The sequence below is a fragment of the Pelophylax lessonae genome (assembly GCF_965119305.1).
Source record: "Pelophylax lessonae genome assembly, chromosome: 1".
In the NCBI taxonomy this organism is placed as follows: Eukaryota; Metazoa; Chordata; class Amphibia; order Anura; family Ranidae; genus Pelophylax; species Pelophylax lessonae.
In genome coordinates this window covers 611,660,685-611,679,411 of record NC_138768.1, presented here as the reverse complement: position 1 = coordinate 611,679,411, position 18,727 = coordinate 611,660,685, and the positions used below count along the sequence as shown (strand labels likewise).

Sequence of the window (18,727 nt, the reverse complement as noted above, 5' to 3'; positions counted from 1 at the left end):
GCAATGTCTGGAGTTTTTCCAGAGGAAGAAACACTCTGGCTGAGTCCAGAGTCAGACACAGATAGTCCAGTTTTTGTGGACAGAACCAAAGCAGACTCCTGAATGTTCAGGATCCAACCAAACTCCCTCAGAGTTTGCACAGCAATCTCCAGTAGTCCATAAAAACAGTCGGAGACTCCGCTCGCAGGAGGTACCCCAGTATTGTGATTCCCTGCTGACTCAAACAATGCCAGCACCGGGGCCAATAGACCCAAAAGTGTGGAAGTGAGACCAAAGGTCAGCGCCAGAAACTGATAATGCTTCTCCATGGCAAACTGGAGGAAGCTCTGGTGACCAGCACACATTAGAAGGTAAATATGTAAATATTCCACGCTAATAAATGATGTTCTTTTGTGAATCATAAACAAGCAGCAGCACATAGTAATCACAGAAAGAGAATCCCCATATAGCATCTAATAGTAATATGTGCTGCGCTAAACCAATTAGATAAGTGCTGATTAAGTGACACAAATAGTGACATAAGTGTCAAAAAAAATTTTACAGGTCAAAGGATGCAAATGCAATTGTAAAAATAGTGATAGTTAAGAAATACAATTGTGAAAATTGTGATAATAAAATAAGCAAATCAATACATCATATTAGTGTCCAAATGATATAACAAAAAATGTCCATGCAATGAAGAAAGGGAAACAAGGCTGTGTCCAAACAAATTCTCAATAATAATGTGAAATATATTGGATGAGAGATTCAAGGAGCCACAAGTCCCAGCAGGTAGGTATAGTTGTCACATGAACCAGGAATGTTGGAGAAAAAAAAAAAAAAAACACCCGTGTGTAGGTCACCACAGAAAATAAATAGGTTGACAGCTTACCAGAACAAATGTTTGTTTAAAAACTTACGTTCCATTCGGCCTTAATGTCGAGTGGGACGTAAATCTTTTTTATCAATAACAGTTAGAGTACCCTTTTAATGATATTTTTAATATATTTTTAAAAAAAATTTTTTTTAAAAAACCTTTTTTGTCCATTACATAACTATTATTCATTTAATTGTTATCAGTTTTGATGTTTCAGGATCTATGTTTAATATTTTTATGTCTTACTATGTTGGAATAAACATCTCTGGATTTTAAATATATTTAATGACACACATGTATAAGATTGGAATACAGCACCTTGATTGACATTAGCTTTTGTTCACTAGCTGGATTTATTAAATTAATTCAGTGTCTATATTATAATTTGACCACTAGATGGTGCTTTTCATCATCACCGTCATAATCCTTTTTTGTCTCACATTAATAAATTGAAATTACATGAGGTTTTTCTATTATCAACTTATTTTCTTTCACATTCGTCCCCTTCATATATACATATTATGTTCTGCTATATTGGCCGCGATATGATTAAATGTTCTATTGCGACCTTTTAGATTTACTCCTACCTGATAATCACTACCGCCCTTCCCTATCAGTCCATCATGGTGCTTACTTCCGCCCTTCTTTGCTGAATTATCATGGGGGTATATAGGCGTGGAGTCATGTCTGACAGCCACGCCCCTGATGACGTCAAATGTATGACGAAACTGGTCGGGTGAGTCAGACGTGATGCTACCATGCCCCCAACAGCCGGCTCCTACGATCTGCCATGTTCAAGGAGATGTTTGCTCTTTACTAACCCTGGCATTTGTTTCCAACACTTGTGATACTCATCCAAAATGTGAGTTTGTTACTTTTTATGCTTAATAAACGGATTGTTTTTTATGGAATTACGCTATGTCCCTGTCATCATCTTTTTACACATGTTATATGGATATCTGATCTGAGTTGTCTGGTGAGGTGACATCCTGTGGTCGTTTCTGGTATTACCATCCAAAGCTCATATAGGTCTACTCATTAATTTGAGTGACCCATTTGTTCTGGTAAGCTGCCAACCTATTTATTCTCTGTGGTGACCTACACTCGGGTGTTTTTTTTTTTTCTCCAACATTCCTGGTTCATGTGACAACTATACCTACCTGCTGGGACTTGTGGCTCCTTGAATCTCTCATCCAATATATTTCACATTATTATTGAGAATTTGTTTGGACACAGCCTTGTTTCCCTTTCTTCATTGCATGGATGTTTTTTGTTATATCATTTGGACACTAATATGATGTATTGATTTGCTTATTTTATTATCACAATTTTCACAATTGTATTTCTTAATTATCACTATTTTTACAATTGCATTTGCATCCTTTGACCTGTAAAAATTTTTTTGACACTTATGTCACTATTTGTGTCACGTAATCAGCACTTATCTAATTGGTTTAGCGCAGCACATATTACTATTACATATTAGAAAGTGCAGGTAGGCGTCCTTGATGTCGATAGAAGCGAGAAGAAATCCCCCTGAAGTAGGGACGCCACTACAATGTGTATTGACTACAAGCAGAACTTCTGTACTTGCACAAAGCAGCTTAGCGCCTTGAGGTCCAGAATTGGACGTACCTTGCCTTCCTTTCTAGCGACTGTAAAGAGGTCCAAGCAAAAACCCCTGAAAATGTTCCGGAGTTGGAACCGGAACAATCACCTCATGAATTAACAAGTCTTGCACTGCCCCAAAGAGACCCCGGAAGCGATCTGGGGAAGTGCAGGTTGGTAGGGAAAAAACCTTTCTGGAGGACAAGGCCGAACTTGATCCCGTAGCCTGACCGAATAACTTTGTGGACCCACTTGACCTGTACCAGGGAGGTCCATGGATCCGGAAACGAGCGAAGACATCCCCCCACCCCAGATACGGGCGAGGACGCCCCTTCATGCAGAGGCAGCCTTGTCCGCAGGTCTGGAAGAGCCCGCTCGTGGCTTGCCAGACAAGGTCCTGCGGAAGAAGAGTACTCTTCTCCCCTGTGAGACACTTAACGATGTCATCCAAGGCAGCTCCAAACAGGCGATTCCCTACAAGAGGAAGATCAGATAAGGCCTTCTTAGAAGTCTAGTCCGCAGACCAGCATTTCAGCCAGACAATACGCTGAAGGACCACTGCTGATACAGACAGCCTAGAAATAAAGGAGCCGTATCCAAAGAGGTATCACAGACAAACTGTAGCCCCTGGACCAACCGGTCCGCCAGCTCCGAAAAGACAAGGGGTGACTGTTCTCCAACCAGGTCCTGCCTAAAAGCTTAGCCCACTCGGTTAGAGCTTGCGACACCAGGGCAATAGTAATTACCGGCCTAATTGCAGAACCAGCCACAGCCCACATATGGTGGGCCAGAGCATCCGCCCTCTTATTAGCTGGACCTGTAAAGGTCAGGGACTCCTGAAGGTAACCCAATTTGACCTGGAAACCAGCGAGTCCACTGCAGGTGGGACTATCCACCTTTAAAGCAGTAAATCCTAAATAAGGATATTGCAAGCAAAAAAAACGCCTAGCAACCACAGCGTTTTGGACAACCCCACTGTTTTGTGACAAGTTTTCAAGGTAAGAAGAAAGAGGAACACCCTCGGCTCTTTGGAGTGCCTGTGGGTGCATCAGCCACAACCTCCATTTTTTAAATTTCACGCACTAACACAAAAAGTGCATCCACCAGCGCCTATCTAGGCGCGGCCAGAGGAATCATCCTCACTATCTGAGCACTCAGGGTGCGTGGATGCAGACCCCGTAGGGTTGCTATATACTGAGCTCACCCCAAAAACATAATCAGGGGAGGCCACCGACTGCGATTCCGCAACGGGACGCCGGCTAAGGGTCCACAAATGGACCACCTATTGGCCTCTGCAAAAAAACAGGGGGGGTTGCCCTCCACAGAGGACATAATAGGACATAGCCCCCTTAAAAAGGGGGCTGTCCGGCATGACACGGACATGCAGGCAGGGTACCCTCCTAAAACAAGGCAGTGTCATTAATAATGAAGCGCCCCGACAGCGCCACCTGGTTCAAGGAAGGTGCAAAGCTGACCATATGGCCCAGCAGGCCGCAAGCCATGGCCTATATTTTTGTGGGGGCCCAGCTGCAATTGCATGGATCCTCAGCCTGGCAGAAGCCCAAAGGAAGAGTGGGGGTTTCAGCTACACGCACTGGGGCCATCCCCCCAACAGCGATGCTCGACTCGGCCGCAGCCTAAATTTTTGAGGGCGCCCAGCTGCCAGGACGCGAGCCCCAGCGGAGCCAACAACCCAGGGGAAGGAGAGGGGAAGGCGGATGCCCAAACGGGTGGCAGTGGCTTAAGCTACGCTCACAGGGGCCGCCTCACGTACTTTCCGAGTAGTAGGCCGCAAAGCCGCAGCCTAAATTTTCGTCTGGATCCGGCCACGGGGGGCCTGCAGATGCTAAACTATCTGCTCCCCCAGCCCAACAGGAGCCCAGAGGGCATCCCTGCCCTAGCCACCAACCCCCCAGGATAGCAGGAAACCCTGCTCAACCTCCCGTAGCGCACCAGGAAAACCCAGTCAGTAGCCCAGGCAGCAGGAACTCCAACCAGCCCCCCTTAAGAGCATGTGGCAACAGCCACCTCCTAACCTCACCCAGGGAGGAAGGGGCGTGCCGAAAGACCCAAAGTGACTGAAAATTTAGAGAGGCTAGGGGAAGGGAGGGGAACCCGGTGGTCCGACCATCCCAGGGAGGGGCCCACGTCCACCCCAAAACCCTCCAGGGGTAGTGGGGGGACAGCTACTTACAACACCCCGAACAGGGTGGGCATTGCTCTCAACAGGACACCGCTCCATCGTAACATAGGTGCTCGGCCAGGAGGAAACGCTGCGACTCATGCCGAAGCCAGTTCGTTTGCGTCCTCATTAAACGTTTATCTCGCAGGCAAAGCCTCCGTCCAATGGGGCTATGTCGCGGCTGACCTAGCGCAGAGCTGTGGTTTGCACACGCTGGCTGGCCGACTGGGGGGACCCTAAGGATCTAGATTATCCAGTTCGTCGCCCAGTCCGGCACTTGATTGTAGTTCTCACATGAACAAAATAATAAAAAGAGGAAAAAAAATCCAATTAAAAAATTGCCAGGACCAGAGATCCCAGCAAGGAACTAGGTCCTTATTCCTGACTAGGCAGAAAAGTGGCTATAGCTAAGAGTGGGTGTATACCCCCTGGGACTGCCCATAGGCGTAGTCAAGCTTTTTCCTGCCGTGTCCTACTCCTGTAGGGGGCAGTATAACCCAATGGTTAAGAAGAATCAGGAGCTGTGTCCGTCAATGAACAAAAGAGAAATAGCAGCAGTAAATGCAGTGAACAGGATAGCACAGGCCTTGCATTGCTTGAGTAGGCCAAATTAGAGTATGAATCTGCCATAACATCAAAGTATGCGTTCCTGTCTTTAGTTCTACTTTAGGGTTTAGCATATGAGAATAAGAAAGGCCATCTATCACCGAAATGAGATCCAGTTTTCTTTCTGCTGCATGCTAGCTCAGTCAGCAGCATTCAAAAGTGGAATCAGGTTTAAATGTTGTGATTTTTCTAGATGCTCAAGTGGAAGCATTGCAATTACTTATGTTCACCTCTGGATGCAGAAAGAAAAAGATGATGGACATTGTATAAAAACAGAGAATTGAGAAGGGAATGGGAAGTGATTGGCGCTGCCTAGTGGGGTGCTTGGGGAATAAGATCTTACTGTACTGGAGGTGGGTTGTTGTATGGGGATCTATACAAACTCTGCTGGTAGGATCTGTGCGTAATATGTTTGTATAATTTGGCGTGGCAAATATCAAACTACTGTAAATCTAGACAGGTTGATGCACAAAAAACTTTAGGTAAAAACTTATTTAAAATATATCAGCAGAAATATATATTATAAGTGCAATCGTGCAAAAGAAGGTGCAAAGGTGAGTGGCAAATGTGAAGTAATAAGACAAATATTGCAATGATGGGGTTCAATAAATAACAACCAGTAGTAAATAAATATCCATAAAAACGACAATCAATAAATATGATCTTAGGTGAACCAATAAATATAAGTGCAAAAATAAATATATATATATATGGCTATCAAGTGAGTGCGAAAGTGCAAAAGTGCAAGTGTCTATTGACAAATAAAAGAAATGATGAAGAAAAAAAGAAAAAAAAAAAAAAAAATATATATATATATATATATATATATATAGCGGTATCAGAGATGTGTCCGTATAATTAGTCAAATAAATAAGTCCAAAGGCATGTGCAGTCTCAGTGGCTTTAAATCCAGAAAGAGTCCTAAATAAGTGCAATCCGTATATGGTGGAAAAAAGTGCTCCTTTATCCTTTATCTATGCCCAAAGGTATGGTGAGTGGGCGGAAAGAAGAAGTGTTCCCCTGAGCCTGGGGTCCTGCGCTTACCAGATTCCCTTACCCCTACAGGGGTAAACAGCGGGTCGATTATTAGGGGATCGCTCCCACACTCTGGCAATCAGGATGTTCCCAGATCTCTGTTCCTCTCCTTATTGGTGTGTAGATGTCAGCTCAGTATATATGTATAGAAGTCCAGTGCAGTACCGGGTATATGGGAGAAAAGGGAAGCAACCTCCAATAGTGTAATATAGTTTGTAAAAAGGCTTTATTCAAATAAAAGACAAGTACTCACATATTATAAAAGTAAACAGTATGCCCGTCTGGCATAGGACCCGCAACTTCCTCTTTTGCGGTGCGCACTAAGGGATAGCGTGCGTCCCAACCGCCGGATGTGCGTTCCAAGCCTGCACATGCCTTTGGACTTATTTATTTGACTAATTATACGGACACATCTCTGATACCGCTATATATATATATATATTTTTTTTTTTTTCTTTTTTTTCTTCATCATTTCTTTTATTTGTCAATAGACACTTGCACTTTTGCACTTTCGCACTCACTTGATAGCCATATATATATATATTTATTTTTGCACTTATATTTATTGGTACACCTAAGATCATATTTATTGATTGTCGTTTTTATGGATATTTATTTACTACTGGTTGTTATTTATTGAACCCCATCATTGCAATATTTGTCTTATTACTTCACATTTGCCACTCACCTTTGCACCTTCTTTTGCACGATTGCACTTATAATATATATTTCTGCTGATATATTTTAAATAAGTTTTTACCTAAAGTTTTTTGTGCATCAACCTGTCTAGATTTACAGTAGTTTGATATTTGCCACGCCAAATTATACAAACATATTACGCACAGATCCTACCAGCAGAGTTTGTATAGATCCCCATACAACAACCCACCTCCAGTACAGTAAGATCTTATTCCCCAAGCACCCCACTAGGCAGCGCCAATCACTTCCCATTCCCTTCTCAATTCTCTGAATGCTCCCCTTATAGGGTTGCATTTTTTGAAGTGGGCAGCAGCCAGGTGTGGTGTTAATCCTTACATATATACCCATCCTAAGCGCGGAATTACATCCACCCTTTCTCATTGTATAAAAACAGGTAATGCCATTTTGTATAAAAACAGGTAATGCCATTTTCATTCTTTATTTCTTTCATTTTCTTTTACCTGTGGATATGGCAGCCAGACTCTCAATTCCTCGGTCCTCATTCTGAATGTCCTTTAAGAACTTCCCTACTGTAGTTGTGAAGGGTTTAATGGTGAACTGGCAACGTTCATTACGAGATGGCAGGGAGAGTGTTATAACAGGGAGTCCATGCTTAAAGTGAACAGCCACATCTGCAAAAAACACACAAAAAAAATGTATGTATATATATATATATATATATATATATATATATATATATATATATATATATTAGGGTTTCTCAACTTCAGTTAAAGACCCCTAACAGCACACACTATTCGGTTCATTTCACAGACTCATGTATAATATAAGCAGTGTTTTTCTCTAAAAATGGCAAGATTGTTCACCTCCACCTTGTGCTTTTTATGGTAGTGCACAAGATTCATGTATATGCAAACTGCTGTGTGTTATGGTATTGCTACCTTGTGCCCATATAATAGATGATAAAAAAATGTCACCATTATCAAATGCTTATAAAAATATATAAATATAAAAGCAACAAAAAATTATTTCACCATCAGTGATCCCAATAGTAAAGTGCAAATGTAAATTAACAATATAATGACAAATGATCTCTGGGTGAGAGAATAACATCCATAAAGTGCAATAAAATGTACTGGCAATTAATCATATATTAATCCATAAGATCTGTAAGTAACATCCATAAAAGTGCAATATATATTCACAAGGTGAAACAAAAAAATGTGTAGTCCGTAGTAGGATTGTGCTGGAAAAGGAAAGTGCAGATAGTGCAAAAAGTCATTTCTGTGCAGCTATAACAGGCGCCAATAAAAGTGCATATGCTTGTACAGTAGAGGTGTGACCCTCCACTTCACCTCAGGTGCAGAATGGTAAGATGGCTCACTTACCAGATTACATGGATTCCTGTTGGCGTACGCCAGCAGAAATCAATACAGGCTTGATCTCATAAACTCCTGGTTCCTGGTGGTGTATGGGGGTCCACGAGTTGCGCCTTTGTTAGCTCGGGGTATAAAAGAAAAAAAGGCTCCTCATCATGTAGACGGTTAAAAAATCCTTTTATTGTAGAAACTTCTCTCAAATACAGGTAAAATCACTGAAAAATCACTGCAATAAAAAATCAAGGAATAAACTGGTGCCCTTACAGACCTTACCAGCCTCCCAGCTATCTTCGGTGTCTGTATGTGAGACTCACACCGTACCCGGAAGTGGGGAGATGGCGTGCGGTTCATCAGAGGGCCCAGAACGAGGCAGCGTGTGTTACAATTTGACGCGTTTCATCATAGAAATGACGTCATCGGAAGTTGTGCGTACGCTGCGTCAGTCTGATTAATTAGGGAGAATAAAAGCCATATCCGCCCTTAAGCCTACCCCTTTTTTTTTTTAACAATTAGCTTTGCCGGATACACCTCACGATGTCTATATTCCAAAGGGCATTACTAATAGGCGGAGTTTATTTCAGAAATCACCTAAAAATTGAAATACACTTGTATCCTGCTATAAACAATAGGTCAAGGGATAATTATAATAGCTTGTGTCTAAAAAGATATATAACGCTGAGTCTAAAAAATACCAAACGGGTGTCTGCTTATCGAATACATATTCAAAATGTCCAAGGGGTAGTATGAAAAAACCAATGCCCCTGCAAAAGACCTATAACTGCAATGATGTGGCTCAGATGATATAAAACTTACAGCATTGAGGCATATATATTATGAATAAATGTGTAGGTGCTTTATGTGTGTTAAGATTGTTATGGCCCCATAAAGGTGCATTATGTGGGTTAGTAATTCTGATATCTGTATGGAGGCATGTATTAAAGGGTAAACCTCTAAAGGTGGCTTGGGTTATTTAGTATAATTATACAGTGAGGTATTTTGTGTTATTGAAAAATCATAAATTATATTATATATTGGAAATTACAGATTTTTTATAATAAATAGTGACTGTATTTTATATGTAACCAGGAATGCACCTTTTATAGCTGCACAGAAAGGACGTTTTGCACTATTTGCACTTTCCTTTTCCAGCACAATCCTACTACGGACTACACATTTTTTCGTTCCACCTTATGAATATATATTGCACTTTATGGACGTTACTTACAGATCTTATGGATTAATATATGATTAATTGCCAGCACATTTTATTGCACTTTATGGATGTTATTCACTCACCCAGAGATCATTTGTCATTATATTGTTGATTTACATTTGCACTTTACTATTGGGATCACTGATGGTGAAATATTTTTTGTTGCTTTTATATTTATATATTTTTATAAGCTAAGCATTTGATAATTGTGACATTTTTTTATCATCTATTATATGGGCACAAGGTAGCAATACCTTAACACACAGCAGTTTGCACATACATGAATATTGTCACACTATATATGCAGTAGGGTCATATAGCCCTCCATTATTAGGGGTTAGCGCAGTTTTTATTTACTAGCACTTTTAAACTACACCCATAGTTTGAACTAGCGGCTTCCCTTCCTATATATATTTTATGTCCCAGAGGCGCGAATGATATCATACTTACATAGTGCACAAGATTGTAGTGTGTGTGTTAACCTTACAACCTTATCTTACAATCAACATGAAACTGTGTGTTGGAACACTGCCTGAAAATTCTTAAAAGAGAACTAAACCCACCAATTTAACAGTAGCATGTCTCCAATGATAACTGATACTAGTTGCTAGTGTTCTTATGTTAGCTCCCAACCTGTCAAGCAATCAAATGTCAGATGTCATAGCTGATCACACGTGCAGCACCATGGCAACTGCTGATCAACTAGAGGCTAAAATGGCAGCTCCCTTGGCTGTAAAGGATAGGAGGGTTTAGTCCCACTTTAAAGCAAAACAGGAAATTGAACTGCAAGAAATACTGTATGTGTCCAGCTTTATACAGGTTACTATGTTGATTCTTTCGTGCACACAAATCTATGAAGCATACACATGCCATAAAAATATCCTTCTGAGAGTACAATTAAAGCACTAAATTTCCTCCGTGTTGAACTGATAGGTTTGCATACTGAGCCAGTTATTGAGAACGTCCTCTCTATGGATCACTGGAAACCATTCCTGAATGTTTTTTTGTAGAGGATAATAAGGCTACTGGAATTTGACAGACAACAAAAAATTATTTTCCCTCATATTCGTTTTCATATATAGATTGGTTTCTACATTCTTATAGGTTATTGGCTGACAATCATTTATTTTTAAGGTTTTTATTATTTATTTAAATTGAAAAACAGTACAGTAAACCCCCGCTCCATCGCGGTTCAGTTTTTGCGGTCCCGGTATATTGCGTTTTATTTTGTAATGTTATTTTACTATATAAATCATTAAAAATGAAATATTTTTGTGTTTTCCATAGCTCTTGCTGTCTCTCAGTATCTTTTATGTGTTTAAATGAGTTTCTATTGTTTTAAAAGTGTGTTTAAAGACCTTAAAATGCTTTAACACGTACAGTGACAGTAAAAAAACATGCCTACAATGCATTTTAATAGGGTTTTTCTATTTCGCAGATTTTCACTTTTCGCGGCTGGGTCCGGAACGTAACCCCCGCAATGGAGGGGGGTTTACTGTATAAGGGGTTTATATCCTTAATAGATGTAGTCAAGTTATGTTCTCCTTAGGCCCTGTTTACATGGGCGTACTTAAGCGTACGAGTGTGCAAGGGCCGTGCTTGCCCGCATAGGCTGCACAGGTGTTCTGTGCATCCCTGTGCAGGCAGTTCTATTCATGTAAATTGGGACGCAACAGCTGCACGGACTCTGACGCTGCTCCCAATCTGACAGCCATGTGTATGTGGATGCAGGTTCACAAGCGCAGGGATGACGTGGATGGGACTGCCAGCACAGGGATGCACAGAACACCTTTGCATTTCCGGGCAGGCAAATGCAGCCCTCACACAAGCGTATGCTTAAGTACACTCATGTGAACAAGGCCTTATCTGTATTTTGTACAGTTATTTTATATCCTACTTGCAGGGTTCCTACATATATTCTGTCTGCTGTATTCTATTCTATTAATTTTGTTTCTGTTTTTCTTCATAAAACCTAATGAAAGGATAAAGGTTTTAACCACTTTAGCTCCAGAAGATTTTACCACTTTTGGTATTTAACACTGTGCCAATTTAACTGGTAATTGTGTGGTCATGCAACACTGTACCCAAACAAAATTTATATAGTTTTTTTTCACACAAGAGCTTCCTTTTGGTGCTGTTTGATCACCACTGGGTATTTTATTTTTCCTATATACAGTAAATGAAAGACTAAATATTATAAAAAAAAAAAAAAAAATAATAATATATGTTTTACTTTCTACTATTTCTACTATAAAACATACACAATAAACAAAATCAAATGTATTTATAAATTTGGCCAAAATGCATTCTGCTACATTTTTGGTAAAAAAAAAAAAATCCCAATAAGTGTAAATTGATTGGTTTGCAAGAAAGTTCTAAAGCCTACAAACTATGGTATATATATTTACATTTGTATTTAATTATTGTATATTAATGGCTGTGATCAGCGACTTACAATGGGAATGCAATAGTGCAGTGGGCAGTCTGACACTAACTGACCGGGGGGGGGGGGGGGGGACGGGACTGGTTAGCTGCCACTGACATCACCAGTGACACTAATACAGTGATCAGTAATATTATGAACTGTCACTGTACTAACGACACTGGCTGTGAAGGGGTTAACATCTAGGGCGAATAAGGGGTTAAATGTGTGCCTAAAAAGGTTTTTTGTGTGCAATGTGTGGTGTTTTCAACTAAGCAATATGCTGGTTTTTACTCACTGCTTTGCAGGAAGAAAATAAATGGCACATCACTGCTGACAGTGGAGAGCCCTGTGTTGTTTAGATCAATGGGTTCTGGCCATAAATTATAGGCCGAGACCCGCTGATGGGCTTGCGTTGCAGCGAATGGCAGCACAGTCGTGGTGGCAGGCGCACACTCATGTGCCCCTACTCGGAAATACAAAATCAAATACATGCATGTAATGCAGTATAAGTGAGGTGGGCGGTCCTAAAGCGGTTAAAATAAAATATATCTCTAAGATTTCAAGCTTTCATTCTTTTTTGTAACTAAACACAATGCATCTTTAATGTGTCTTTAACATGCTTGAACATAGACAAACTATCTCATTTAATATATGATCATAGACACTGTTCCTAAGGTAAATCAGGGAGGTAATTAAAGTGTTTCTAAAGGCAGAAGGTTATTTTTCTTTTTTTTTTTATCATCTTAATGCATTCTATGCGTTAAGATAAAAAACCTTTTGTGGGTGTAGCAGCCCCCCTCAGCCCCCCTAATACTTGCTGACCCTTATCTCGATACAGCGATGTGCACGAGTGCCTTGGCTGAGACACAGCAGCAGTGCCACTGGCTCCTGTTGCTGTCCAAGTCAGTTAGCCAGTGAAGAGAGAGAGAAAGAGAGGGGGCAGGGCCGAACCACAGCTAGGTGTCTGAATGGACAGACAGAGCTGCGGCTTGGCTCGGGTGCTCCCATAGCAAGCTGCTTGCTGTGGGGGTACTCAGGAGAGAGGGGCCCGAGAAGAGGATCCAGGCTGCTTTGTGCAAAAAACCAACTGCACAGAGAAGGCAAGATGGATATGTTTGTTATTTTTAAAGAAAACAAAATTAGACTTTAGTATCACTTTAAGGCTCCTTTCACACGGCCGCTCCGTGTGAAAGGTCCGCTGCGGGACTTTTTTTTTTTTTTTACCACGGAGCGGATGACATTTCTGTCATCCGCTCCGTGTGCCCGCATATCATCCCATCCGTTTGCGGATGATATGCGGACATAATGTAAGTCTATGGCACTGCGGATGTCAGCGGATGACACCGCTGACATCCGATTTTCCTTCCTTTCCGTGTTTTACACGGAAGAAAAAATGGGTTCTGTTCCATTTGTAAAAACGGAACAGAACTGAATGGAGGAAAATCGGGTGTCAGCGGGTGGTATTCCGCTGACACCCGCAGTGCCATTCACTTACATTATGTCCGCAAATCATCCGCAAACGGATTGGATGATTTGCGGACACACGGAGCGGCCGTGTGAAAGGAGCCTAAGAACTCAAATTAAAAAACAAAATTGAATAAACAGACTAAACACCATTCAACCGAAAGGCCTCAATTTAGATTTTGATTTAAATTTGGTTTCTTTAAAAGCTTATTCATACCAGATGATTAAGGTGTGTTTTTTAAATGCATCATGAATGCATGCACATTAAAATAAATGTTTTCCAACCACCTTAGTTCACACCAATGCATTCAGTTCCAGTGCTTTAAAAAAAAAAAAAATGTACACCAACGTGTTTTTTTTTTTTTTGCACTCGAACAGTTCTAAATGCACCGTAACGCACATCAACACAAGGGGGAGAAGAAAAAGGTAATATCTAATTTGGCTCCTCTGGTGATCCAGGTCCACTTCCTGGTCTAATAGAAAACAAGTGCAGCAATGTACAGTAGCTGTGCATCTCTAACACTCGGAAGATTCTCCGCACTAATGCACACACCAATGGAGAAGCCTGGAGAGAGAAGTGAAAAAAAAAGAAACCGCTAGCACACTCTTTATAAACATTTTCAAGTGAAAAGCATTTCAACTGTTTGTAAACCTGCATATGGAAATGCACAGTGAACACGGAGACTTTGGTGTGAACTAGCCATAAGAATTTGTTGCTTTTTTTTTTTTTTCATTGTGATTTATTTAAATTCACTTCTAAGTATGTTTACTTGCTTCTCATCCTATTCTATTAAGCGCTTATTGTCTGAATGACTATGTTACTCACCTGTATATGAGCCCCGGTTCACACTGTAATCCGCATGCGAAGAACACAGGAACTGCACCCCATCCCTGTGCAATTCACATGCGATTCAGTGCGGTGCGATTTGATACATTTTAAATGGGCTCAAATCTCCCTGTATCACACCAAAGAAGTGAAGTACAGGCACCTTTTTTTGGAGCAGCATCGCAGCTAGATTGCATGGCCATTTTGTACCATGCGATCCAGGGCAGACCAACTGCACTGCATTTACGATGCGTTTCGGATGTCGGTAATAGTGCGGGAAATGTGCAGGGTCCACTACATTTCCTTCACCGTATATATGCAAACCTAGGCTGATTGTGACATTTAAGTGATTGTAATGATCACCTTGTAAAACAGCCCACTCAGTTTAAAATTGAAAGGTAAAAAATGTATGTATAGTGCTATGCTTGTATTCAATTTATGTTATTCATCGCTGTATGTTATTTACTTATTTTGAATAAAATAAAACATTTTATTGGGGAAAAAAAAAAAAAATGTATGTATAGATTAAAAAAAAAAAAAAAAAACAACATAAATACCATTTTTTTTTCATAGAAGTTATTACATTCGTTCTGCTCTCTCTTGCACAAGAGCTAGGGGAAGAGAAGCAACAGTACACTGAGCTTCCCAGTGAATGCCTGTGCAGGGGGGCATGTCAGGATAAGTCTGATCATTGGAGGACACAGCTAGAGAACTGACCATAATGTGTTCTCCTGCTAAGTGTGGTCAGTGTTTAACAGGAAATCAGAGGGACTGACCGAAACACCAGGGATTTCACATAATGGAAGCAATACAAAGAAAACAGGATACAGGCATACCCCGCTTTAAGTACACTCACTTTAAGTACACTCGCGAGTAAGGACACAGCTTGTTCAGCTTGGCATGACACTACTCCCGGTTTTTAACATTGGCGTCTATAGGAAATCTTGGTCAGCTTGACATGGCACTGCTCCCAAACCATAAGTGAGAAGGATACCAAACTTAGGGAGCACCGAGAGGGGACCCAGGACTACAACATATCCTGTTTTTGGCTGGCCAGCTTGCCTAAGTAATCTACTATGTCATAGTCCTGGATCCCCTTAACATGCTCCCCAAGCTTGGTGTCCTTGTCACATGGTTTGGGAGCAATGCCATGTCAAGCTGACCAAGATTTCCTATGGAGCTAGTGTATTTACATGCATTGAGAAATGAAAAAAGGTATTGCTTCACTTTAAGTACATTTTCATTTTACATACATGCTCTGGTCCCATTGTGTACTTAAAAGTGGGGTATGCCTGTACTTTTTCATACAAGTACATGGTACAGCAGGCACATATCAGGAATATGAAATGCTGGAGTAACAAACACTTTAAACATATCGGCTATTTTGTTTCTAGGTCATTTTGGGAGTTCCATGGTTTTATTCATACTTCCCAAATGTTTGCATTTGAAGGGAATGTCCCTCTTTTGGAGCCAAATCCCCCTCCCCCTACTTACTCCTCAGTTGTCCCTCTTTTTGTCCTAATGTTTAGATAAATGTACTATTTTATTTTATTTTTCCCTAGGCCTTACATCCAATATCTAAATTGTTGCAGTTGTCATTTTGAAAAGCCAGCGTAAAGGAAAATTAATGGTGGGAAAAAAACACTTTTGGGTTTAACGTTAACATTTTTATTAATTCTCCATGGTCTATAGTAATTCTCCAAGTATTCACCCTCTCTAATTGTCCTGTTTACCATTATCACGAAAAGTGAAAGAGAAAGAACATCCCAAATTTTGGATTGTCACCAAAATAGGAATAATAAGGAAGGGAATCTTCATAAGCAGAGACTAGTTCTGGTGACAACCAGAGATTCCCAAACTTTGGAGAGATTTCCTCGCAGTTCCTGATTTGGCTATATGACAAGAAGTGATAGGAAATCTACCCAATAGTGACATAGAGGACAAAAAAAACTGACATGGATGGTAACCCCTTTACTCTATTCAAAATAAAAAAAGATTTTCTTTAGTTCTACTTTAAGTTCTACTTTAACTTTTTATGGCAATTCTACAGAAGTTTGACGTATAAGGAAAAACTCTGAGAACTGCTGAACATTTACAAATATTGCTGGATTACACCTGGTTAAGCCCAAGTAGGTGTGAATGCCACCTTATGGACTTTTGCTATTGCTGTACTCCCAGCACTCTGTTGACAGAATCAAAAGCCTTCTGTGATTGGGTAAGAGGAGAGGAGGGCAGTGGCTGCATACCACTCTAAAGCTGCAAATTTAAAGACCTAAAAGTCCAGTGACGGAGAGTCATTTTTAAAAAATGCTTGAGTTCTTTTTTAAGAAGACTACCTTTGATGCTGCAAACCTTAGTACATTCTATACATTGGGCTGATCCCATTTACTGTGCACTAGACCTGAAGTGACCACCAGCATTTACTGAACAGAAACACATATTTTTGTATACAAATGTGAATACAGTTTCTTGCGTACCTTAAGCAAGAGAAGTATGCACTACAAGTGTGCTATAAGGAGACTTTAGAGAAAGATGGCAAACAGCTGCACCTAGAGGTATACATAAAAAGGGCATCAACAGGAAATGATCTTGATACCCATACCATCCAGTCAGAATCTCTATTTCAGCTTTAGCTCTACACTGCAGAATTGGCTGTCGGGAGCGGATTGGTTGCTTCAAGCAACAAAAAATGACCTCCTTAGTATGTTTGCAGTGTGTACGTCCCTTTAGATTTTTGCACAACCATACATATCCACTTACCACTAGAGGGTACTGATGTGCTGTAGAATCCCACGGTGTTTAAATGAAGCTTTCTTCTCACATTTCTAACCTAAAAAGAAGAACAGAAGAGAGGATACTGAGAAGCATTCACAGAGCGGTTTGTCATATTTATTCATTTATTACAAAAAATTGTATGCGTTTTGTATGATCTCACAGAGTCAAGCTGACATTTCTCTAAAACTTTGCTTGTGAAAATAGCTACAATAAATTTCCACTATTCACATATTAAAGCTGTGGATTACTACTTTTGTGGTTCCAGAAAAATACATACATTTAATATAGCTTATTTGGAGCTTTAACCTGGTCTGAAGGAATTACAGTAGCATCTTAACAATATGTACTCAGTAATAATAAGAACTGTCAGAATACTTTAGACCACTGCTCCTGCCACCTCCCCCTCCAGAATAAAATAACTGTATTAACCTTTTCGCACTAATGCTGTAATAGCCATTGGATTAAAGCCATGGCTGGTTTATCCAGTACAGTGGAATGTGATTGTGCAACTCCCAATGCTGAAGTAGCATTTTTAATACAAATTAGCAGCAATACATTTTGTTTAAAATGGTTAACATCTTTAGATGATAATGGTAGCCACTTTATCATCGATCACAAACACTATATGAGTGTATTTCTAGCATTACAGTAATTGTAAAAGATTTGAGTATAGTTATCCTTTAAAATAACCCTCTCACAAACAACAACCCCCCATCACACACTTAACTGTCTCCTCTCCTCCATACTGTGCAGCTTACTGAGGTGCACAGCTGCCACTACACAAGTCTCCTGACTCAGCTTTTTTTAATCTCTGTTCATTCCAAAAGACATATCGCAAATGGCCTCTCTATAGAGATAGGTGGAGATTCTTCAGCACATTCCTTGTGGATGTGTGACAAGCAATACCGCCTAGCAGGTGAAGCCTAGTACATGCTGGAAATTTTTTTTTTTCGTTCAACCCAGCAGGCTGAACAAAAAAAAAAAACTGAAGAGCTTAGAAGAGGCAGCTGTACTAACTATCCAATGTTAGTACAGAGATCTCACCCGCTGAGCTATTGTGTTCTGACAGGGGAATGGCCCCCTGCCAGAACACACCGCTCAGAGCTCTCAGAGCGCTGCATACTCTGTTTTCACGCTCAGAGCTCTTGGCTGAGAGCACTGATCGGGTGTTAAATCGGTAGACCTTTTTTCTGTTATGCCCCTTTGACAGAGAGGCTCTGAGGAAGAGGCACGGCCTCGAAACGCGTCAGCCCTCTGCTTTTATGAGATATTGGACTCCTGTAAAGATGCTGCTTTATGGAATTGAAATGCTTGACTTTCACGCATGTTTGTGAGTAGCTGATTTTTATCCTTTTATTATCAATAAACTTGCTGAGGATAATGCGCTAGGCTGGTGCGCCCTTTCTTTGTTTTGTATTTACAGCCTTTGACAGAGACGTGCTGAGCGGCCGGCTTCTGTCAGACTGACTGCCGTACACACGGGCTAAATGTCAACTGGTTTTATTGAACCAGCAGATGCCACCCAATATTGAGCTCGTGTGTATGACCCTTAAGACTGGAAGGACTTCTCTGACAAACGTGGTTTTTTGAAGCACAGGGAGAACCAGACTCAGATTCGATGGATGGAGTCCCAGGGGAACAAATAGGGTAACTACAGAAGAGTCCGTCTGCAAAGATCCTAAGCAAACATTAAGAGGC

General features: G+C 40.7%; 1 protein-coding gene across 1 annotated transcript in view; it reads right to left on the bottom strand.

The window, feature by feature from the left end:
* The window catches only part of MCUB (mitochondrial calcium uniporter dominant negative subunit beta), a 179,898-nt gene that overhangs the window by 23,117 nt on the left and 138,054 nt on the right, over window positions 1-18,727 (bottom strand). The window contains exons 2-3 of the mRNA XM_082263190.1: window positions 17,015-17,084; window positions 7,448-7,618 (exon numbers count right to left, since the gene is read on the bottom strand). Coding sequence (XP_082119316.1) covers window positions 7,448-7,618; window positions 17,015-17,084 — 241 coding nt within the window. The remainder of the gene's footprint in view (window positions 1-7,447; window positions 7,619-17,014; window positions 17,085-18,727) is intronic.